The 24,793-nt window shown below is 48.1% G+C and overlaps 2 protein-coding genes across 2 annotated transcripts; both read right to left on the bottom strand.

The window, feature by feature from the left end:
- Positions 1–12,132: 12,132 nt before the first annotated feature.
- On the bottom strand, positions 12,133–13,153 carry LOC148505711 (uncharacterized). Its single transcript, XM_088447838.1, has 2 exons — positions 13,061–13,153; positions 12,133–12,972 (listed from the first exon to the last, which is right to left on the bottom strand). The coding sequence occupies exons 1-2, from the start codon at positions 13,151–13,153 to the stop codon at positions 12,133–12,135; spliced, it is 933 nt and encodes a 310-aa protein (XP_088303964.1).
- Positions 13,154–13,173: 20 nt separating this feature from the next.
- Positions 13,174–24,487, bottom strand: LOC148505712 (uncharacterized). Its single transcript, XM_088447839.1, has 5 exons — positions 23,378–24,487; positions 22,713–23,229; positions 16,036–16,044; positions 13,315–14,185; positions 13,174–13,195 (listed from the first exon to the last, which is right to left on the bottom strand). Exons 1-5 carry the CDS (start codon positions 24,485–24,487, stop codon positions 13,174–13,176), a joined length of 2,529 nt encoding a protein of 842 aa, XP_088303965.1.
- Between the last annotated feature and the right edge of the window lie 306 nt (positions 24,488–24,793).

Genomic DNA, 24,793 nt, shown 5'->3' on the forward strand with positions numbered 1-24,793 from the left:
AAAGGTTCCGCAGCGCCTTACTCAGTACATAAATGAGCACACAAGAAAACACAGTAATAGTAATACAAAACAATGCAGGACAAGGACATGGTTTATAAACATTGTTGCATAGCACAAGCAGCAGGGCAACAGCTACCAAGTGTTAGGTGCCAATTGGGGAGTTAGGAGTACATGATAGTATAAGTAGGAGAGGCAAAGCACATGAGGGACGAGGGCCCTGCTCGTGAGAGCTTACATTCTAGAGAGGAGGAGCAGACAGACAGGGGCGACACAGATGGGGGTAGATAGTGAGGAAGGGGCATGGAGCAGTGGGTTAGGATATATGCTGCGGAATGTGTGTGTATAAGATGACCAGATGTTATGTCAAAATTAAGTCCTTCGTTCATATACCTCTATGACAAAAATAGATTTTATTTATGTGTTATTTGCATGAGAAACGTACAAAATGAAGTAGTTGCCCTATAATTTTTGTGTTACATTTTAGCATCTAAACACATCCAGCTAAAAATGTGGCTATATGGGACTGCCCCGCCATCCTAATAGTGAGTATATAGTCCCGGCTGCTGGATGCTATGCCATGCTCCTGTGAGTGGGTGCTTCTTACATGCTAGGCCCACCCACAGAGAGGTGCAGCCATCCCCAACATGCAGTGACCACGCCTCCTCCAGGGGGGGGACCCCCAGGATGTTGCTATACTCGGGTCCAGGATTTCTCATGGCAGCCCCAGAGGGGACCGACAGAGACAGTAGGTAATATCGCTTAGTGGTGGGGTAGCAAGGCCATGGAGGGAGGTGGTTAAGAGAAGTGGTTGGTGGTTGAGAGAAGTAGAGGGTTGGAAGGGAGACTGGCGAGAAAAAAAGTGGGAACAGCAAGTGGAGCAGACTAGAGGGCGAGGATAAGGATGGAAAAAGTAGAGCAGAGGATTATGTGGGAACTGAATAAGGGGGGTGATTGAGGTAAAAGTGTTCATGCTGTGGATGAGGTAATAAGTGAGAAGAAAACTGCAGTGGAGGCTGTGTGATATGGAGGCTGTGTGAGGTGGAGGCTGTGTGATGTGGAGGCAGTGTGGATAAATGTGGTTAGGTGTTCAAAATACAGGTAAAAGAACAGTGCTGCTAATGTATGAGCACAGCTCCAAAGGTGAAATATTAATAGAAGTAATTGAGTAGTAGGAGCAGGAATTAGTTACTAAAATAAAGAATGTTAAAGTAGATATGTGAATCAATGGAAAGAGGCAATAGAACACAAACAGGATGTTTAGTAGCATGAAGGCAAAAATTACAATTTACAGAGCCGATCTAGTCAAAGGTGTTTTGAACAACAAGAGCAATCAGTGAGGGCAGCACAGAGTTTGGGAAGATACAGCAGCTGTTAGTGATGGTGAATTGGCTTATTCACACAAGTCAAGGCCCCCATACATCAGAGATTGATTGCAGCAATCGTGCAATTTGCAATCGATTGTGTTTAAAAATCTTTCCCTTTTTCAATCGATTGCAGATTGCAGAATTGCCACAATCGATTGAAAAAGGAAAAGATTTTTATACACAATCGATTGCAAATTGCACGATTGCTGCAATCAATCTCTGATGTATGGGGGCCTTAAGTTTGATGTCCTTCAGAAAGTGTTCTGCCTTTCAGGATGTTCTCTTTCAGTTTTCCTCCAGTTTAACTCCAGCATAACTCTGTCTTAGTTATTAAATTGTGAGTACACTTATAATCTAACACTTTGAAACTAACTTTAACAGCCAAAGGCTTAAGCAGCCTAACAGATCACTAATAAGTATAGCTATAAACATGTGTCTGTGTGGTCACTGATTGGGAACCCTCCCTTGGTACTCAACACAAACTAGATTGGGATGCAATAAAGTCTAAGTTAAACAAACATTGAGATGGGAATAGACCATCACACATTCACCAGAAAAAACCCAAAAAACCCTTACTTCATTTATAGTAATGTCAGCTAATATAAAAGTAGTAGCAGATTACCTAAAATAATTTTTTACAACTGCGCAACAGAAGTAGTGGGCATCTATATGCTCAGGTGATCTTTGTTAACATTAGCATATTTTCGCTGCTGCATTGCATACGAAATCGTGGCTGCGATCGCATTAGCCGCATTAGCGTTGGTCGCTGAATCCAGCCCTCTGTGGATATTAATAATTACGTGGGGATCCAGCTTCTGGCAGCGTTGCCATCATTTCTGTTCTGTGCATGATTCAAACACATGGAACCTATCTGGTGTTTACATGAGTTCTTGGCATGAAGCTTGCAGCATGTACCATCAGGGCTGAGTTTATAAATAGTGTACACAATGGAGTTTAGAGTAGAAAGTGTACAACATTCTAATGTCAAAGAAAAAAAAAACAGCTTGACTCACCCACACCCAAGAATGTACTCATTGTTTGGACATGGGGAAGCGGCAGGGAGAGATGAGGCTGGAGGCATGGGTTTAACCCTTACATGGTCTACAGCTGCTAATCGCAATCAGAAGAGAGGTCGTATTGTTTGAGATTTTAATAAATTATGTTCCATTAGACACTATGCAGTGGCGGTACTAGGGGCGAGCAAGCAGGGCTATTGCCCGAGGCGCTGCGGCCTGAGGGCGTGGCCACATTAATCCCGCCGGCACCGCCTAATATCCCCAGTGGCATAATAATGTGTGAAGGGCATTACAGAGTGTGACATAGGGGCCTATTCATCAACACTAAAATAAAATGTTTAAGGACATTTTCCTTCATTACCGTTATTTTAGTATTCATGAAGAGACTTAACACAGGAGATATCACTGCCAGTGCGTTCAAACGCTGCTGCAGGGGCGTGCAGAAATTGTCCACTGCGATGCCCTACGCAGCTCGAGTGCGTGGAAATTAGCAATTCCTGAGTAAAGTCAGAGCTTGTGCAAGTGTGCGGGAGGCTGCGATGGTACTCCATGTTACCGATGGTTCTGCAGACTTGCTAAGCAATACGGATGTGTGTAAGGTAAGGTGGGTGTCCTTATGTATTGTTGCGACAGCATAGCGATCGCAATGGATTAGCTTATCTTCACAGTCAGACTGCGTGCGTAATCGCAGCAGTGGTCGCAGTTGCGATCCGCAGTGAATCAGGCCCTGTGTTTCCAAATGCAGAGCCGAAGCCGCAGAGGCCATGTTTAGCCGGTCACCACCTGTGATACATTACTGAGCCTCACTATATCAACATACTTTTAGGATGGAATTAAAAGGGAATAAACGTCATGTTTATGGTTCATACAAGTATTATTCCCTCATAAATCACAATTTAAAGGAACACCGACACTATTGCTAGGCTACCTCATAGTAAGATTCCACCCTGGGCATGGTCGGAGAGAACATGCCACCTAATAGGAAATGCCATTCACTCTTGAATAAATCAATTTTTACTAACCCTGCTAATGCCTCCACAATAAGGCTAGAATTAGACTTTCACTAGTCCAGACAGACACCCTGTACCCTGTAGAGCTGCCCGGAGAGTCCTTAGTACTTCCCAGAGCGGGCAGTTCCGCACCCTAGGCGAGATGTCATGATATCATAGGTTTATTAGCGGGGGGTTGCTGCCCTGCACCCATAACATTACTTGCCTTGTGGCCCTTTCCATTTTTTTATGGTTTACTTCTTGGTGCCAAATTAGGGAGACCATCCTTTAAATATTTTGTGGAACCTCTCCTTTATTTTCCTTTAGTTACAATTACACAGACCGCCGGCTCAGGTCAGTGGAGGCTGCAATGGCTGCTGGGACATCAAGGGGGCGGAGCCAGCACCCTGAGTCAGGCACTGCGGGCAGAAGATAGGGAGGTAAGCAACTTCCCTGCCCGCTTTGTGGCGGTGTTGGGATTACGCTATCCTGAGATGGCGAAATCTGAACACAAAGGAGAAGCGGGGAGCGACGCTTTCCGTCCTTTAATGAATCGCACTCAGCATATTAAAGTATGGTGATGCGATTCATCCAGGGAGCGGGGGTGCCGCTGGGGAGGTAATGAACTTCTCCACGGTAACCCCGCTCTGTGTATTGCACAAAGCAGAGAACAGCCCTGTTTTCCGCAAACCAGGACTTTTCTCTGCTCTATGAATAGACCGCTATGGTTGTAATTATATCTGATTACAGACAGTTTACTATTGCTTAACATAACACTGCACCTCTGACAAGTGCGCTGGGTCTTACGTGGGATAATGCTCGATAACCAATAGAACGTGTCAGGTCTTCATAATCTTTTTATGATTGTTAAAATTCTCATCCATCACTCTCACCCTCTCAGGTGTGCCCCAGAGATGGGGATCTAGGCAAGATATTGACTGACGCATTGTTATTCCAATATGTTTCCAATATGTTACACATAAACGTAAACGGGGTCCAGTAGTCCAGGCCCCCCCAACACTCGCTGGATCCTAGGAGGGAGCCTTCGTTGAATAATGGATAATCTAGCTGTTGTCAAGACTACCAACATCCCCAATTTATGTAACAGCTGAAAAATGTTTAATACAAGTTAGGGGTGAGCGGGTTCGGATTTCTGAAATCCGAACCCCCCCGAGCCCCCCCGATCCGAGTCCGATCCGAGTCAGGCTCGACTTTTCCCGCCTGACTCGGATCTGAAATCGAGGCAAAACGTCATCATCCCGCCTTCCGAGTCTCGCGGGTTTTGGATCCTATATAAGGTACCCGCGTCGGCGCCATTTTCTCACTCGGCTGTGGACAGTGAAGAGGGAGGGTGGGAGTTAGGGCTGTGTAGTGTAGTGTAGTGTAGTGTAGTGCTGCTGTTGTCCACTACTTCAAAGTCCATAGGGGCTGGCTGTGTTGTGCTGTGCTGCTGTTGTTAATAGGGGCTGTGTCCACTACTTCAAAGTCCATAGGGGCTGGCTGGACTGTGTTGTGCAGTCAGTTCTCCATAGGGGCTGTGTCCACTCCAAAGTCCTGTGCAGTGTCCCAGTCCTAAAGGAGTGCTGTAGTGTTGTCCAGGGGGTGCTCTGTCCATCAGGGGTGCTCCCCCCAAGTGCTAAAAAAATAATATATTTTCTGTGTTTGTGAATTGTGTGCGCAGTAGCCGCACGTGCATCAACAAAGTAGTGCCAAGCGTGCGCCTGTGTCATAAGTAAAGGGCCGGCTGGCTTGACCGTTAAAGGGTGCTGTAACCCCCGAAAGTACACTCCAGTCCAAACCAAAAAAAAATTATTTTCTGTGTTTGTGAATTGTGTGCGCAGTAGCCGCACGTGCATCAACAAAGTAGTGCCAAGCGTGCGCCTGTGTCATAAGTAAAGGGCCGGCTGGCTTGACCGTTAAGGGTGCTGTAACCCCCGAAAGTACACTCCAGTCCAAACCAAAAAAAAAATTATTTTCTGTGTTTGTGAATTGTGTGCGCAGTAGCCGCACGTGCATCAACAAAGTAGTGCCAAGCGTGCACCTGTGTCATAAGTAAAGGGCCGGCTGGCTTGACCGTTAAGGGTGCTGTAACCCCCGAAAGTACACTCCAGTCCAAACCAAAAAAAAAATTATTTTCTGTGTTTGTGAATTGTGTGCGCAGTAGCCGCACGTGCATCAACAAAGTAGTGCCAAGCGTGCGCCTGTGTCATAAGTAAAGGGCCGGCTGGCTTGACCGTTAAAGGGTGCTGTAACCCCCAAAGTACACTTCAGTCCAAACCAAAAAAATAATTATTTTCTGTGTTTGTGAATTGTGTGCGCAGTAGCCGCACGTGCATCAACAAAGTAGTGCCAAGCGTGCGCCTGTGTCATAAGTAAAGGGCCGGCTGGCTTGACCGTTAAAGGGTGCTGTAACCCCCGAAAGTACACTCCAGTCCAAACCCAAAAAAAATTATTTTCTGTGTTTGTGAATTGTGTGCGCAGTAGCCGCACGTGCATCAACAAAGTAGTGCCAAGCGTGCACCTGTGTCATAAGTAAAGGGCCAGCTGGCTTGACCGTTAAGGGTGCTGTAACCCCCGAAAGTACACTCCAGTCCAAACCAAAAAAAAAATTATTTTCTGTGTTTGTGAATTGTGTGCGCAGTAGCCGCACGTGCATCAACAAAGTAGTGCCAAGCGTGCGCCTGTGTCATAAGTAAAGGGCCAGCTGGCTTGACCGTTAAAGGGTGCTGTAACCCCCGAAAGTACACTCCAGTCCAAACCAAAAAAAAATTATTTTCTGTGTTTGTGAATTGTGTGCGCAGTAGCCGCACGTGCATCAACAAAGTAGTGCCAAGCGTGCGCCTGTGTCATAAGTAAAGGGCCGGCTGGCTTGACCGTTAAAGGGTGCTGTAACCCACAAAGTACACTCCAGTCCAAACCAAAAAAAAAATTATTTTCTGTGTTTAGCCGCACGTATATATCAAATCGATATAACATAAATGGAGGACCAAACTTTCTCCGATAAAAATAAAATAGAGAAAGATCAAGAACCACTTCCTCCTAGTGCTGAAGCTGCTGCCACTAGTCATGACATAGAAGATAACATGCCATCAACGTCGTCTGCCAAGGCCGATGCCCAATGTCATAGTAGAGGGCACATACAATCCCAAATGGCAAAGTTCAGGAAAATGACCTTGAAAAAGACATTTAAATCAGCTGAAGAGAAACGTAAACTTGCCAATATGCCATTTACGACACGGAGTGGCAAGGAACGGCTAAGGTCGATCCCTAGTATGTTCATGACTAGTGGTTCAGCTTCACATGACGATGGAAGCCCTCCTCCCACTAAAAAAAATCAAAAGAGTTAAGCTGGCAAAAGCACAGCGAAGAACTGTGCTTTCTAAGAAGATATCACAAATCCCCAAGGAGAGTCCAAGTGTGGTGGTGGTTGCGATGCCTGACCTTCCCAGCACTGGACGGGAAGAGGTGGCTCTTTCCACCATTTGCACGCCCCCTGCAAGTGCTGAAAGGAGCACCCACAGTCCACTTGCTGATATGCAAATTGAAGATGTCACTGTTGAAGTACAACAGGATGAGGATACTGGTGTAGCTGGCGCTGAGGAGGAAGTTGGCGAGGAGGATTCTGATGGTGATGTGGTTTGTTTAAATCAGGCTCCGGGGGAGACAGTTGTTGTCCGTGGGATGAAAAAGCCCATCACGGTCATGCCTGGGCAGAAGACCAAACATTCCACCTCTTTGGTCTGGCAATATTTCTATCCAAATCCGGACAACAACTGTCTTGCCATATGTACCATATGTAAAGGTGAAATAAGTAGGGGTAGGGACGTCAACCACCTAGGAACATCCTCCCTTATACGGCACCTGCAGCGCGTTCATAAAAAGTTACTGTCAAGTTCAGAAACTTTGGCTAAGACCGTAAGCAGTCCAGGGACACCTAAATCCCGTTGTCCTGTTGTATCCAAGCGCCTGCAAACCACACCGTCAACTCCCTCCTCGTCAATTTCCTCCTTAGTCAGGATCGGAAGTAGTCCTGCAGGCCATGTCACTGGCATGACTGACTCTCCTATCCGGGATTCCTCTGGAGGATCCTGCATTGCTACGCCTACTGCTGCCGCTGCTGCTGTTGCTGCTGCTGGGAGTCGTTCATCATCCCAGAGAGGAAGTAGGAACACCACTACTTTTACTAAACAATTGACCCTCCAACAGTCCTTAGCGAGGAGGATGAAGTACGACAGCAGTCATCCTGAAGCAAAACGTATAACTGAGGCCTTGACTGCTATGTTGGTGTTAGACGTGCGTCCGGTATCCGCCATTAGTGCAGTGGGATTTAGACAATTGATGGAGGTAGTGTGTCCCCGGTTCCAAATCCCGTCTAGATTCCACTTCACTAGGCAGGCGATACCGAGACTGTACAGAAACGTCAGAAAAAGTGTCCTCAGTGTCCTGAAAAATGCCGTTGTACACAATGTCCACTTAACCACGGACATGTGGACAAGTGGAACAGGGCAGACTAAGGACTATATGACTGTGACAGCCCACTGGGTAGATGTATCACCTTACGCAGCAACAGCAGCAGCGTCACCAGTAGCAGCATCTCAGAAATGCCAGCTCGTTACAAGGCAGGCTACGCTGTGTATCACCGGTTTCAGTAAGAGGCACACCGCCGACAACCTCTTAGAGAAACTGAGGGAAATCATCGCCCAGTGGCTTACCCCACTTAGACTCTCCTGGGGATTTGTGATATCTGACAACGCCACCAATATTGTGCGGGCATTACATCTGGGCAAATTCCAGCACGTCCCATGTTTTGCTCACACAATAAACTTGGTGGTGCAGAATTTTCTGAAAAGCGACAGGGGCGTGCAGGAGACGCTTTGGGTGGCCCGAAAAATTTCTGGCCACTTTCGCCATTCAGCGACTGCGTGCCAAAGACTGGAGCGCCAGCAAACACTCTTGAACCTGCCCCGCCATCACCTGAAGCAAGAGGTTGTGACGCGGTGGAACTCAACCCTCTATATGCTTCAGAGGATGGAGGAGCAGCAAAAGGCCATACAAGCCTATACATCCACCTATGACATAGGCAAAGGAGGGGGTATGCACCTGACTCAAGCGCAGTGGAGAATGATTTCCGTGTTGTGCAAGGTTCTCCAGCCCTTCGAACTTGCCACACGTGAAGTCAGTTCAGACACTGCCAGCTTGAGTCAGGTCATTCCCCTCATCAGGCTTTTGCAGAAGCAGCTGGAGAAAGTGAAGGAGGAGCTAAGACGGAGCGATTCCGCTCGGCATGTGGGACTTGTGGATGAAGCCCTTCATTCGCTTTGCCAGGATTCCAGGGTGGTCAATCTGTTGAAATCAGACCACTACGTTTTGGCCACCGTGCTCGATCCTAGGTTTAAAGCCTATGTGGTGTCTCTCTTTCCGGCCGACACAAGCCTGCAGAGGTGCAAAGACCTGCTGGTGAACACACTGTCAGCTGAAGCGGAACGTGACACGTCAACGGCTCCTTCTTCATTTTCTCCTGCAACTGGGGCTGCCAGGAAAAAACTTAGGTATCCTAAGCAACCCGCTGGCGGTGATGCAGGGCAGGCAGGACCAAGTTTGGACATCTGGTCCGGACTGAAGGACCTGGCAACAATTTCTGACATGTCTACTGTCACTGCATATGATACTGTCACCATTGACAGAATGGTGGAGGATTACATCGGTGACAGCATCCAAGTAGGCATGGCAGACAGTCCATACCTGTACTGGCAGGAAAAAGAGGCAATTTGGAGGCCCCTGTACAAACTGGCTCTATTTTACCTGAGTTGCCCCCCCTCCAGTGTGTACTCCGAAAGAGTGTTTAGTGCAGCCGGGAACCTTGTCAGCGAAAGGCGTAGGAGGTTGCTTCCACAGAATGTGGAGAAGATGATGTTCATCAAAATGAATTATCAGCTCTTCCAGGGAGACCAGCCTCCAGAAGGTACAGAGGGACCTGTGGTGGTGGATTCAAGTGGGGACGAGTTAATACTTTGTGAGGATGAGGATGTACACACTGAAGAGGGTGAGGAATCGGTGGATGAGGAGGATGAGGATGACATCTTGCCTCCGTAGAGCCAGTTTGTGCAGGGACACATTAATTGCCAGCTTGTTTTGTGGGGGCCCAAACGAACCAATCATTTCAGCCACAGTTGTGTGGCAGACCCTGGCGCTGAAATGATTGATTTGTTAAAGTGTGCATGTCCTGTTTATACAACATAAGGGTGGGTGGGAGGGCCCAAGGACAATTCCATCTTGTACCTCTTTTTTTTCTTTGCATTATGTACTGTTTGGGGCCTAGTTTTTCAAACTGCCATCCTGTCTGCCACTGCAGTGTCACTCCTAGATGGGCCACGTGTTTGTGCCGCCCACTCGTATCTCTTAGCATAGTCATCCAGCTACCTCGGTGCAACCTTTTGGACATAAAAACACTATTGTGAGGTGTGAGGTGTTCAGAATAGACTGGAAATGAGTGGAAATTAAGGTTATTGAGGTTAATAATAGCATAGGAGCAGAAAAACCCACAAATTCTGTGATTTTAGCTGTTTTTATGCTTTTTTAAAAAAAAATACAGATCCAAAACACAAAACCCAGAACCCAAAACACGGAAGGGTGGTTTTGGCAAAACCAATCCAGATCCAAAACACGAAGAAAGATCCAGATCCAAAACCAAAACACAAAACACGAAAAGTGGCCGGTGCACACCCTTAATACAAGTAAAAGTTAAGAATCAGAGACAGTTAAGAAGCTCGGGGCTTTCCTGTAACAACATTGTAAATATAATATATATACTGTATATGTAGGGGTATGTAGTCAGGAAGCTGGCGGTTGAAATGCCGACCGCTGGCTTCCCGACAGTAAAATCCCGGCATGGGATCGAAATCCCGACGCCCGGCATACCGATCATAGGTAAGCCGGGCGTTGGGAGCAGATAGCCGCGGGGGGGAGGGTTAGGTTTAGGGTCTTTAGGGTTAGGCTAGGCGAAGGGGGGTTAGGGTCAGGCACCCCCCTGGGGGAAGGTTAGGGTTGGGCACCCCCCCCCAGGAGGGTTAGGTTTAGGGTGCAGGGAGGGGGGGAAGGTTTAGGCACCCCTGGGGTAGGTTAGGGTTAGTCACCCCTAAGGGAGGGTTGGATGGGGAGAGGGTTATGAATAACCTTTATACTTACCCTCTCGGGATCTCCATATGCCGGCCTTCCGGCATCAGTATTTCATCCGCCGGGCTGACGTCCGGCAGTATGACATACCGATTACTATGTAGGTACTGTCACCAGGGTGTGTGAGGTGAGATAGTGATTTCTGTTTCCATACCTTAGGCTCATTTTCATTGCACAAGATAATATCATCTCAAGGTTGGTGGTTTCAGCTGCTGGATTTAAAGGGGCAATAACATTAAAAGCAAAACAGGCCAGGTACTTTCCACAAATCAAGAGCTGGTCATGGTATAAGATCTGCATTGGTTTACTGCTTCAAATATATCTTAACACCTTGATATCTTACTTAACCAATATATAAATAAATAAAGACACGGACACCAGAGCTTGGCTAAAAAAGGTCACAGCTTTTTATTTATAAATTATTAATCAACCTAACCAGGGTGGCTAAGAGACGCTGCAAACTCAGTTCTAGCTTTCACGCTGATCAGAATACTCGGAGGACTACTTAAAAGTCCCCCCTCTAGACGTACTAACGATGTGAGAGTCTCACTTCCCTCTAGGGCCAATCCGAGGTGCTACCGTACAGCCAGCACCCGGGTCCCCCGCACAGAGCAGGACAAATTCGCCAGGGGCAACGAGGGTCAGTGCCCCCACAAAGTTGTCTTACGCCCTCTAAAGCCACTGAGTTGCAGCGTACTCCCGCCAAAGCCAGGCCCTAAAAGAGACTGGGCCGCCACCCAAAAACCTAACCCAGGAACGAGAACAAGTCCTTAATAAACAAAGCTGTGCCCACAGCATTAAGATGTACCCCATCATGCCGAAAAAACTTCCCAAGCTCTCCGACCAGAAAAACATGTCTAATCGCCATTCCACCCAGAGACTCAACATGTCTCGTAATTGCCACATTCACCTTCTTTCGTGACCTATCCAACGCACCATGCTTGCGCACACCTCTCCAATTCAAACGCGGCATCATATCCGACCAAACAATCTGAATTGTCGGCCATCTGACACGAATCTCTTCCAAAACTTCACGCAGCCTCACAATCAATTCAACTCCTTTCAACTGACCAAGATCATTCCCTCCAACATGGAGCACCAAGAATTTGGGAGTTCCTCATTTGGAAACAGATGAAACAATCAATCCTAGCACCGACTCCACACGTAAACCTCTCACACCAATCCAGCGAACGCTAACACCACTCGGCCACAAGTTCTGACCCTGTGACAAGACATGTTTTTCCGCCCAAAAAATATAAGAATGGCCCACTAGCCACACTGTCACATCTTCATTTGCCAAATCTGTGGAAAAAGAGAAAAACCCTAACCTTAACAACCGCACCATACCCAAAAACACAAACACAACTTTAACAACACATGGCAACTAACTAGCAGGGATGCAAATGTGGGGAAACTGGAACCCGAGTGAAGAAGAAAACCCAAAAAACCTTCCCGTGAACCAAATATGGGCCAAATCATGGCTAACGGGAGGAAAAATTAAAAAATCCCTTCACACCCCCAATTGCTCAACGCTAGCCGTTGAACAATTGGCGGGTAAGCAACGCTTTCGGGTTGACGCCAGGAGCGCATCTACAACTTGTCGCAGCGCACATACTTCTTAAAAGCAGCCGACTTCCAACGCTCTACTTGCTGAATGGAGTCTGCGGAAGCTCCAGCGAGAGCCGCGCTTGTAGCAGCCCCAATTCGGAAGGAATGAGTACCATATTCTGACGGATCCTCCCCTAATTCAAGCAAGCCTTTCCTAAATACTGCTGCGAACTGGTATTTCGTAAGGGGTGAATTATCCACATGTAGCAACCATTGCCCTCCCCCCGAAGGGCGCATTACCATGTAATCTGCCGCTAAGTGTACCGGACAAATATTCTGGTCCTGCTGTTGTGGTAAAGTAACCCACTTGCCCCTGCCTGTTTGATCGGTTTTAGAGAAACGAAGTCGACAAAGCACCGACGAATCTCTAAAAACGATATCGCTCAACAAAAGTCCTGAGGAATTGGACACTTTGCTGGAAGCTACCAGCTCACTAACTCTAAATGCACCAAAAAATGCCATTGCAAATGTAAGATGGAAAAGACAAGCCTCAAAATTATCAGAGGCCACCCTCCCCATTACTGATAACAAATTTGCCAACAACTGTAGGTCCACAGGCCGCCGTGAATCCGAACGAACGGGGAAAACCTTAGCCCAACCTTTCATGGCCTTTGTTAACACAAAAGACTTGGTGGGGTCATGCAAACCCTTCAGCTTACAAAAAAAAGAAATCCCTGCAAGCGCGGATCCCATGGAGGCCCTGGACCCACCCTGTTGATATCTTTCCCAAACAAAGGAAGAAATCAACTCATCCGCCGACTTACCCTCCTTCTCAAGGAGTGCACCATGAGTGCACCAATCCCGCCAAGCGGCCGAATAAGCCTTGAGAGTCGACGGGGCAAGCGATTGTAATGCCAAACCTTCTAAGCCGGCCTGATGATCTGCCACACAAAAGGGGGGCACACCAAACCAACGTCAGAAGCCGACGGGACAAGGGCTTTAAAGCGCGCAAATTGAAAGCGAGACAAAGCATCAGCAATTTTGTTACAGACACCCGGTACATGTCTAGCTCTAAACCTTATATTACCCTCGAGGCAGCGCAAAACTAAATGCAGAAGCAAACGTAAAACAAAAGGTGAGGACGAACGTTGGTTGTTGATGGCGTGAACCACTCCCAGATTGTCACACCAAAATACTACCTGGCAGTTACTCAGTCGTACCGACCAGAGTTCCACCGCTACGACAATTGGGAACAGCTCTAACAACAACATGTTATTCGTCAGCCCCTCCCTGTGCCAATCAAGAGGCCATGGAGCAGCACACCACTCCCCATTGAAAAAGGCCCCAAAACCAGACGACCCAAGTTGAAGCATGCTATTCGCCAACGGGGGCAAAGGCCAAATGCGTTCACCATTGAAACTCAACAAAAAACGCTTCCAATTCCTAAGATCCTCTTTAATCTCTCCCGACAGGCGAATATACTGATGCGGCTGCGTCGCACCGACTGTGGCCCTCTCCAATTTTCTGCAGAAAACTCTACCCATGGGAATGATCCGACAGGCAAAGTTTAAGGAACCCAGGAGCGACTGAACCCTGCGTAACCTAACTGATTCTGCTGCTAAACACGACTCAATTAGTTCCTGCAGCTTCTCCACTTTATCCTTAGGTAGCCTGCAACAACCCGCTGCCGTGTCTATCTCTATGCCTAAGTACGACAAACACGTCACCGGACCCTCCGTCTTGTCATGGGCAATGGGGACACCTAACACTTTGAACAAAGCCTGTGCCGAAAAGAGAAGATCAGCACAAACTTCGCTCTTTCCTGGGCCTAGAAAGAGAAAATCATCCAAATAGTGCGCTATACCCATCTGACCTGTACCGGCATGCAGACACCATTGAAGAAAAGAGCTGAATTTCTCAAAATAGGCACAGGAAACCGCGCAACCCATGGGCAAACACTTGTCTACAAAATAACCCGAATCCAATTTAAAATCCATGAATTGCATGGCCTCCGGATGCATCGGTAACAAACGAAATGCAGCCTCTATGTTTAGCTTTGCCATTAAGGCGCCACAACCAAAACTGCGAACTAAGTCTAAAGTAGGGGTGTGCACCGGCCACTTTTCGTGTTTTGTGTTTTGGTTTTGGATCTGGATCTTTCTTCGTGTTTTGGATCTGGATTGGTTTTGCCAAAACCACCCTTCCGTGTTTTGGGTTCTGGGTTTTGTGTTTTGGATATGTATTTTTTTGAAAAAAAGCATAAAAACAGCTAAAATCACAGAATTTGTAGGTTTTTCTGCTCCTATGCTATTATGAACCTCAATAACCTTAATTTCCACTCATTTCCAGTCTATTCTGAACACCTCACAATAGTGTTTTTATGTCCAAAAGGTTGCACCGAGGTAGCTGGATGACTATGCTAAGCGACACGAGTGGGCGGCACAAACACGTGACCCATCTAGGCGTGATACTGCAGTGGCAGACAGGATGGCAGTTTGAAAAACTAGGCCCCAAACTGTACATAATGCAAAGATAAAAAAAGAGGTGCAAGATGGAATTGTCCTTGGGCCCTCCCACCCACCCTTATGTTGTATAAACAGGACATGCACACTTTAACAAACCAATCATTTCAGCGCCAGGGTCTGCCACACAACTGTGGCTGAAATGATTGGTTCGTTTGGGCCCCCACAAAACAAGCTGGCAATTAATCTGTCCCTGCACAAACTGGCTCTACGGAGGCAAGATGTCATCCTCATCCTCCTCATCCACCGATTCCTCACCCTCTTCAGTGTGTACATCCTCATCCTCACAAAGTATTAACTCGTCCCCACTTGAATCCACCACCACAGGTCCCTCTGTACGTTCTGGAGGCTGGTCTCCCTGGAAGAGCTGATAATTCATTTTGATGAACATCATCTTCTCCACATTCTGTGGAAGCAACCTCCTACGCCTTTCGCTGACAAGGTTCCCGGCTGCACTAAACACTCTTTCGGAGTACACACTGGAGGGGGGGCAACTCAGGTAAAATAGAGCCAGTTTGTACAGGGGCCTCCAAATTGCCTCTTTTTCCTGCCAGTACAGGTATGGACTGTCTGACATGCCTACTTGGATGCTGTCACCGATGTAATCCTCCACCATTCTGTCAATGGTGACAGTATCATATGCAGTGACAGTAGACATGTCAGAAATTGTTGCCAGGTCCTTCAGTCCGGACCAGATGTCCAAACTTGGTCCTGCCTGCCCTGCATCACCGCCAGCGGGTTGCTTAGGATACCTAAGTTTTTTCCTGGCAGCCCCAGTTGCGGGAGAAAATGAAGAAGGAGCTGTTGACATGTCACGTTCCGCTTCAGCTGACAGTGTGTTCACCAGCAGGTCTTTGCACCTCTGCAGGCTTGTGTCGGCCGGAAAGAGAGACACCACATAGGCTTTAAACCTAGGATCGAGCACGGTGGCCAAAATGTAGTGGTCTGATTTCAACAGATTGACCACCCTGGAATCCTGGCAAAGCGAATGAAGGGCTTCATCCACAAGTCCCACATGCCGAGCGGAATCGCTCCATCTTAGCTCCTCCTTCACTTTCTCCAGCTGCTTCTGCAAAAGCCTGATGAGGGGAATGACCTGACTCAAGCTGGCAGTGTCTGAACTGACTTCACGTGTGGCAAGTTCGAAGGGCTGGAGAACCTTGCACAACACGGAAATCATTCTCCACTGCGCTTGAGTCAGGTGCATACCCCCTCGTTTGCCTATGTCATAGGTGGATGTATAGGCTTGAATGGCCTTTTGCTGCTCCTCCATCCTCTGAAGCATATAGAGGGTTGAGTTCCACCGCGTCACAACCTCTTGCTTCAGGTGATGGCGGGGCAGGTTCAAGAGTGTTTGCTGGCGCTCCAGTCTTCGGCACGCAGTCGCTGAATGGCGAAAGTGGACAGAAATTTTTCGGCCCACCCAAAGCGTCTCCTGCACGCCCCTGTCGCTTTTCAGAAAATTCTGCACCACCAAGTTTATTGTGTGAGCAAAACATGGGACGTGCTGGAATTTGCCCAGATGTAATGCCCGCACAATATTGGTGGCGTTGTCAGATATCACAAATCCCCAGGAGAGTCTAAGTGGGGTAAGCCACTGGGCGATGATTTCCCTCAGTTTCTCTAAGAGGTTGTCGGCGGTGTGCCTCTTACTGAAACCGGTGATACACAGCGTAGCCTGCCTTGGAACGAGCTGGCGTTTCTGAGATGCTGCGACTGGTGATGCTGCTGCTGTTGCTGCGTAAGGTGATACATCTACCCAGTGGGCTGTCACAGTCATATAGTCCTTAGTCTGCCCTGTTCCACTTGTCCACATGTCCGTGGTTAAGTGGACATTGGGTACAACTGCATTTTTCAGGACACTGAGGACACTTTTTCTGACGTTTCTGTACAGTTTCGGTATCGCCTGCCTAGTGAAGTGGAATCTAGATGGGATTTGGAACCGGGGACACACTACCTCCATCAATTGTCTAAATCCCACTGCACTAATGGCGGATACCGGACGCACGTCTAACACCAACATAGCAGTCAAGGCCTCAGTTATACGTTTTGCTTCAGGATGACTGCTGTCGTACTTTATCCTCCTCGCTAAGGACTGTTGGAGGGTCAATTGTTTAGTAAAAGTAGTGGTGTTCCTACTTCCTCTCTGGGATGATGAACGACTCCCAGCAGCAGCAACAGCAGCAGCGGCAGCAGGAGGCGTAGCAATGCAGGATCCTCCGGAGGAATCCGGGATAGGAGAGTCAGTCATGCCAGTGACATGGCCTGCAGGACTACTTCCGATCCTGACTAAGGAGGAAATTGACGAGGAGGGAGTTGACGGTGTGGTTTGCAGGCGCTTGGATACAACAGGACAACGGGATTTAGGTGTCCCTGGACTGCTTACGGTCTTACCAAAGTTTCTGAACTTGACAGTAACTTATTATGACGCGCTGCAGGTGCCGTATAAGGGAGGATGTTCCTAGGTGGTTAACGTCCCTACCCCTACTTATTCCACCTTTACATAAGGTACATATGGCAAGACAGTTGTTGTCCGGATTTGGATAGAAATATTGCCAGACCAAAGGTGGTATGTTTGGTCTTCTGCCCAGGCATGACCGTGATGGGCTTTTTCATCCCACGGACAACAACTGTCTCCCCCGGAGCCTGATTTAAACAAACCACATCACCATCAGAATCCTCCTCGCCAACTTCCTCCTCAGCGCCAGCTACACCAGTATCCTCATCCTGTTGTACTTCAACAGTGACATCTTCAATTTGCATATCAGCAAGTGGACTGTGGGTGCTCCTTTCAGCACTTGCAGGGGGCGTGCAAATGGTGGAAAGAGCCACCTCTTCCCGTCCAGTGCTGGGAAGGTCAGGCATCGCAACCACCACCACACTTGGACTCTCCTTGGGGATTTGTGATATCTTCTTAGAAAGCACAGTTCTTTGCTGTGCTTTTGCCAGCTTAACTCTTTTGATTTTTTTAGTGGGAGGAGGGCTTCCATCGTCATGTGAAGCTGAACCACTAGTCATGAACATACTAGGGATCGACCTTAGCTGTTCCTTGCCACTCCGTGTCGTAAATGGCATATTGGCAAGTTTACGTTTTCTCTTCAGCTGATTTAAATGTTTTTTTCAAGGTCATTTTCCTGAACTTTGTCATTTGGGATTGTATGTGCCCTCTATTATGACATTGGGCATCGGCCTTGGCAGACGACGTTGATGGCATGTTATCGTCTATGTCATGACTAGTGGCAGCAGCTTCAGCACTAGGAGGAAGTGGTTCTTGATCTTTCTCTATTTTATTTTTATTGGAGAAAGTTTGGTCCTCCATTTATGTTATATCGATTTGATATATACGTGCGGCTAAACACAGAAAATATTTCTTTATTTTTGCTGGAGAGTAGTGCACTTTGTGGGTTACACCAGCCTTTAAGAAATGAGCCAGCCGGCTCTTTACTTATGGGACACAGGCGCACGCTTGGCGCTGCTCCTTTGTTGATGCACGTGCGGCTACTGCGCACACAATTCACAAACACAGAAAATAATTTTTTTTTTGGTTTGGACTGGAGTGTACTTTGGGGGTTACAGCACCCTTTAACGGTCAAGCCAGCCGGCCCTTTACTTATGACACAGGCGCACGATTGGCACTACTTTGTTGATGCACGTGCGGCTACTGCGCACACAATTCACAAACACACAAAAAATATTATTTTTTTGGTTTGAACTGGAGTGTACTTTGGGGGTTACAGCACCCTTTAACGGTCAAGCCAGCCGGCCCTTTACTTATGACACAGGCGCACGCTTGGCACTACTTTGTTGATGCACGTGCGGCTACTGCGCACACAATTCACAAACACAGAAAATATATATTTTTTTGGATTGGAGTGTACTTTGGGGGTTACAGCACCCTTTAACGGTCAAGCCAGCCGGCCCTTTACTTATGACTAGGGGTGAGCGGGTTCGGATTTCTGAAATCCGAACCCCCCCGAGCCCCCCCGATCCGAGTCCGATCCGAGTCAGGCTCGACTTTTCCCGCCTGACTCGGATTTGAAATCGAGGCAAAACGTCATCATCCCGCTTTCCGAGTCTCGCGGGTTTTGGATCCTATATAAGGTACCCGCGTCGGCGCCATTTTCTCACTCGGCTGTGAACAGTGAAGAGGGAGGGTGGGAGTTAGGGCTGGCTGGGCTGTGTAGTGTAGTGTAGTGCTGCTGTTGTCCACTACTTCAAAGTCCATAGGGGCTGGCTGTGTTGTGCTGTGCTGCTGTTGTTAATAGGGGCTGTGTCCACTACTTCAAAGTCCATAGGGGCTGGCTGGACTGTGTTGTGCAGTCAGTTCTCCATAGGGGTGCTCTGTCCATCAGGGGTGCTCCCCCCAAGTGCTAAAAAATAATATATGTGTTTGTGAATTGTGTGCGCAGTAGCCGCACGTGCATCAATAAAATAGTGCCAAGCGTGTGCCTGTGTCATAAGTAAAGGGCCGGCTGGCTTGACCGTTAAAGGGTGCTGTAACCCCCAAAGTACACTCCAGTCCAAACCAAAAAAAAATATATTTTCTGTGTTTGTGAATTGTGTGCGCAGTAGCCGCACGTGCATCAACAAAGTAGTGCCAAGCGTGCGCCTGTGTCATAAGTAAAGGGCCGGCTGGCTTGACCATTAAAGGGTGCTGTAACCCCCAAAGTACACTCCAGTCCAAACCAAAAAAAAAAAAATTTTCTGTGTTTGTGAATTGTGTGCGCAGTAGCCGCACGTGCATCAACAAAGTAGTGCCAAGCGTGCGCCTGTGTCATAAGTAAAGGGCCGGCTGGCTTGACCGTTAAAGGGTGCTGTAACCCCCAAAGTACACTCCAGTCCAAACCAAAAAATATATATTTTCTGTGTTTGTGACTTGTGTGCACTGTGGCTGCATGTGCATCAACAAAGGAGCAGCGCGAAGCGTGCGCCTGTGTCCCATAAGTAAAGAGCCCGCTGGCTTGACCATTAAAGGGTGGTGTAACCCACAAAGTGCACTACTCTCCAGCAAAAATAAAAAAATATTTTCTGTGTTTGTGTGCGCTTTAGCCGCACGTATATATCAATATAACATAAATGGAGGACCAAACTTTCTCCGATAAAAATAAAATAGGGAAAGATCAAGAACCACTTCCTCCTAGTGCTGTTGCTGCTGCTGGGAGTTGTTCATCATCCCAGAGAGGAAGTAGGAACATCACTACTTTTACTAAACAATTGACCCTCCAACAGTCCCTAGCGATGAGGATGAAGTACGACAGCAGTCATCCTGAAGCAAAACGTATAATTGAGGCCTTGACTGCTATGTTGGTGTTAGACGTACGTCCGGTATCCGCCATTAGTGCAGTGGGATTTAGACAATTGATGGAGGTAGTGTGTCCCCGGTTCCAAATCCCGTCTAGATTCCACCTGCATCCTCAAAGCAGCAGCGACAAGCGTGCGTCTGTCTGTTAAAGGGTGGTGTAACTCTCAAAGTGCTCCAAAAAATAAAAAACTATTTTTTTAATGTGTTTGTGACTTGTGTGCGATGTAGCCGCACGTGCATCAACATAGTAGCAGCGCCAAGCGTGCGCCTGTGTCATAAGTCAAGGGCTGGTTTGGACATCTGGTCCGGACTGAAGGATGTGCCAACAATTTCTGACAAGTCTACTGTCACTGCATATGATACTGTCCTCAAAGCAGCAGCGACAAGCGTGCGTCTGTCTGTTAAAGGGTGGTGACACCCTCAAAGTGTGCTACACAAACAATAAAAATATTGTTCTTTTTTTTCTGTCTTTGTGAATTGTGTGGGCTGTAGCCGCACTTGCATCCTCAAAGCAGCAGCGACAAGCGTGCGTCTGTCTGTTAAAGGGTGGTGTAACTCTCAAAGTGCTCCAAAAAATAAAAAACTATTTTTTTAATGTGTTTGTGACTTGTGTGCGATGTAGCCGCACTTGCATCTTCAAAGCAGCAGCGACAAGCGTGCGTCTGTCTGTTAAAGGGTGGTGACACCCTCAAAGTGTGCTACACAAACAATAAAAATATTCTTCTTCTTTTTTCTGTCTTTGTGAATTGTGTGGGCTGTAGCTGCACTTGCATCCTCAAAGCAGCAGCGACAAGCGTGCGTCTGTCTGTTAAAGGGTGGTGTAACCCTCAAAGTGCGCTCCACAAACAATAAAAATATTCTTCTTTTTTTTTCTGTCTTTGTGAATTGTGTGGGCTGTAGCCGCACTTGCATCCTCAAAGCAGCAGCGACAAGCGTGCGTCTGTCTGTTAAAGGATTACATCGGTGACAGCATCCAAGTAGGCATGTCAGACAGTCCGTACCTGTACTGGCAGGAAAAAGAAGCAATTTGGAGGTCCCTGTACAAACTGGCTCTATTTTACCTGAGTTGCCCCCCCTCCAGTGTGTACTCCGAAAGAGTGTTTAGTGCAGCCGGGAACCTTGTCAGCGAAAGGCGTAGGAGGTTGCTTCCACAAAATGTGGAAAAGATGATGTTCATAAAATTAATTATCAACTCTTCCAGGGAGACCAGCCTCCAGAACGTACAGAGGGACCTGTGGTTGTGGATTCCAGCGGGGACGAATTAATACTCTGTGAGGATGAGGATGTACACACTGAAGAGGGTGAGGAATCGGTGGATGAGGAGGATGAGGATGACATCTTGCCTCGTAGAGCCAGTTTGTGCAGGGACAGATTAATTGCCAGCTTGTTTTGTGGGGGCCCAAACGAACCAATCATTTCAGCCACAGTTGTGTGGCAGACCCTGGCGCTGAAATGATTGGTTTGTTAAAGTGTGCATGTCCTGTTTATACAACATAAGGGTGGGTGGGAGGGCCCAAGGACAATTCCATCTTGCACCTCTTTTTTTTCTTTGCATTATGTACAGTTTGGGGCCTAGTTTTTCAAACTGCCATCCTGTCTGCCACTGCAGTATCACGCCTAGATGGGTCACGTGTTTGTGCCGCCCACTCGTGTCGCTTAGCATAGTCTTCCAGCTACCTCGGTGCAACCTTTTGGACATAAAAACACTATTGTGAGGTGTGAGGTGTTCAGAATAGACTGGAAATGAGTGGAAATTAAGGTTATTGAGGTTAATAATAGCATAGGAGCAGAAAAACCTACAAATTCTGTGATTTTAGCTGTTTTTATGCTTTTTTTCAAAAAAATACAGATCCAAAACACAAAACCCAGAACCCAAAACACGGAAGGGTGGTTTTGGCAAAACCAATCCAGATCCAAAACACGAAGAAAGATCCAGATCCAAAACCAAAACACAAAACACGAAAAGTGGCCGGTGCACACCCCTACTTATGACACAGGCGCACGCTTGGCACTACTTTGTTGATGCACGTGCGGCTACTGTGCACAGAATTCACAAACACACAAAATAATTTTTTTTTTGGTTTGGACTAGAGTGTACTTTGGGGGTTACAGCACCCTTTAACGGTCAAGCCAGCCGGCCCTTTACTTATGACACAGGCGCACGCTTGGCACTACTTTGTTGATGCACGTGCGGCTACTGCGCACACAGTTCACAAACACACAAAAAATATAATTTTTTTAGCACTTGGGGGGAGCACTCCTGATGGACAGAGCACCCCCTGGACAACACTACAGCACCCCTTTAGGACTGGGACACTGCACAGGACTTTGGAGTGGACACAGCCCCTATGGAGAACTGACTGCACAACACAGTCCAGCCAGCCACTATGGACTTTGAAGTAGTGGACACAGCCCCTATTAACAACAGCAGCACAGCACAACACAGCCAGCCCCTATGGACTTTGAAGTAGTGGACAACAGCAGCACAGCGCAGCACAGCACAGCACAGCACAACACTACTCTGCACTACACTACACTACACAGCCCAGCCAGACCTAACTCCCACCCTCCCTCTTCACTGTCCACAGCCGAGTGAGAAAATGGCGCCGACGCGGGTACCTTATATAGGTTCCAAAACCCGCGAGACTCGGAAGGCGGGATGATGACGTTTTGCCTCGATTTCAGATCCCAGTCAGGCAGGAAAAGTCGAGCCTGACTCGGATCTGCCTCGGATCGGGGGGGCTCGGGGGGGTTTGGATTTCAGAAATCCGAACCCGCTCACCCCTAGTCTAAAGTACCATCAAAAGATTGATACACTACCCTACAATAGTTCCCAGGTATCGCATCATTCACTGAACCGCCCCGAGGATGGGAGAGATGTTGAATCAAGCGGAACTTACCCGGCACTTTCTTAGGAAACACCCCCACCGGGGATATACAGAGGTTATGCAAAGGAGGACAGGGAAAGGGACCTTCCATCCTCCCCAGCAAAACCTCCGCACTCACTTTATTCCTCAATTCCCCTGGGAAGTCCCTGGCGGAACGCAAATTCTGCGACGCCCTTATCCGCAAAGGCCCCATTATAGGTAAACGAAAACCAACTGTGAAACCTTCTAACAAAAACAAAGCATCCTCTCTACTAGGATATAACCGTAACCATCTGGTAAGAGAATCTAAGCATACTGGAGAAAAGGCTTTAACCATTTCCTTTGTGACTCTCTCCTCTATCCTGTGACGCACCTCCTGAACCCCGTCGACAATCCTTGGCTGGATGCTCTCCCCCGCAGAGACGACAGGAGTGGCGAAAACGACAGCCTGCACCCCGCGTACACTTGGAGTCATTATAGGCAAAACATTTACCTCTCCCCCCTCCCGCCGTCCCCTGTCTGTTGTTTCCGAGATTCTTACGAGGGGGAGCACCATCCAAGGGGGGCCGACGCTGCTGCGACACCTCCAGCCAAACCTCTACATCTTTAACCCCAAATGGAATGAGGAGAGCACCGTCATGCTTCTTGCGAATATGAGAGTCATATTCGCGCCATGCCAGAGTACAAGACCTGACGAACATGTTGAGTACCAAAAATAAATATCTTATAATGTTAACATGTTCGTCTGCCCTGGTCTCCAAATAACATGTCGCGAAAATGAGCATTCCTTTCAACCATGTGTTGAAGCTGCAAAAGGCATCTTCGCCAATGCCGCCCGACTTCTTCGCCTGTGTGAATCCCTTTTTCATATCATCTGTGAGCGAAAAAAGGTCCACAAATTTTCCCCTGCGTATTCTGCTTCTAACACTTTTACGCAAGCCCCTAAGCACCGCCGTATTAGCACAGTGAACCGTGTCTGCGCCTGCCTCTTGCGCTATAGCCCCTATCTCATCATCCTTCCTAGTATTGTTACTAGACTTTTTTGCTAGACGCCGCGCTACCATTCGCGCAATTTTGCGGGGGCGTGCAGGGGATCCAGAAGAGTGTGAAGAGGAAGAGGAAGAATCGGTAGAAGACATGTCATTTTCATGCTCACCAGAACCTGATGGGCCCGGAACTTCTTCGCCCACTTTATCTCTTGCTTCCGCACCAGTCCCGGTCACCGTGGTAGAAGGGTCTTGTGCCGTTTCAGACAACGAAGGCATTACAGCCACCGCGGTAACTTGCCCGCTAACCGCATCTGCACCTGAAACTGAAAGAGATGTGTGAGGCACCGGCAACGTGGACAAGGTAGCGATAGTGGGCCCGGGAGTCGGGTCCACCACCGGAGGGGCAATGCGAGGACCTCGGGCCGGAGATGCTTGACTGTTATTATCAACAGAGGGGTTCAAAGGAAACGTATGGGAAATAGGAGGATAAAGCACAGGCCGAAGAGGGGGTGCGGTCGGGGCAGAGGGGTAAACTTGCCAAGGCGGTACGTAAGGGTAATATAATTGCTGCTGTGTTAAAGCTGAAGGGTAGTAGATGGGGGGTGCTGTAAAATGTGGCCCGTACACAGAAGAGGAAGGGGCCTCTGCAGGGGAGGATAAAACAGGTGGGGCAGCACCTGAACTCCATGACGCTTGGCTCCAATTAGGACCAGCCATGGAAAGGGGCATTGGTGATGCGCTCGCCGCTGCCTGACTACCTGCTGGCGTGAACCACGGGGGCTGATAAGCCGCCTGCGATACCACACTAATGGGTACCACCCCACCATGAGTGGGGAACCAGCTGGGAGCTGGTAAGCGTGGCGCTATGCTGCTATGCAGCTGACTGGCTGTGCCGGCAAAATAAGGGGAGCTCATCCCCAAAATGGCGCCCGGCTGTAAGATGGCCGCCGGACCCGCCGCGTGAGCTGGGCCGACTGGACCACCCTGCGCTAAAGAGGCAGAGGAGGAGGTAAGCGGGGAAAC

The sequence above is a fragment of the Taudactylus pleione genome, unplaced genomic scaffold (assembly GCF_031769625.1).
Source record: "Taudactylus pleione unplaced genomic scaffold, aTauple2 ptg000442l, whole genome shotgun sequence".
Classification (NCBI taxonomy): Eukaryota; Metazoa; Chordata; class Amphibia; order Anura; family Myobatrachidae; genus Taudactylus; species Taudactylus pleione.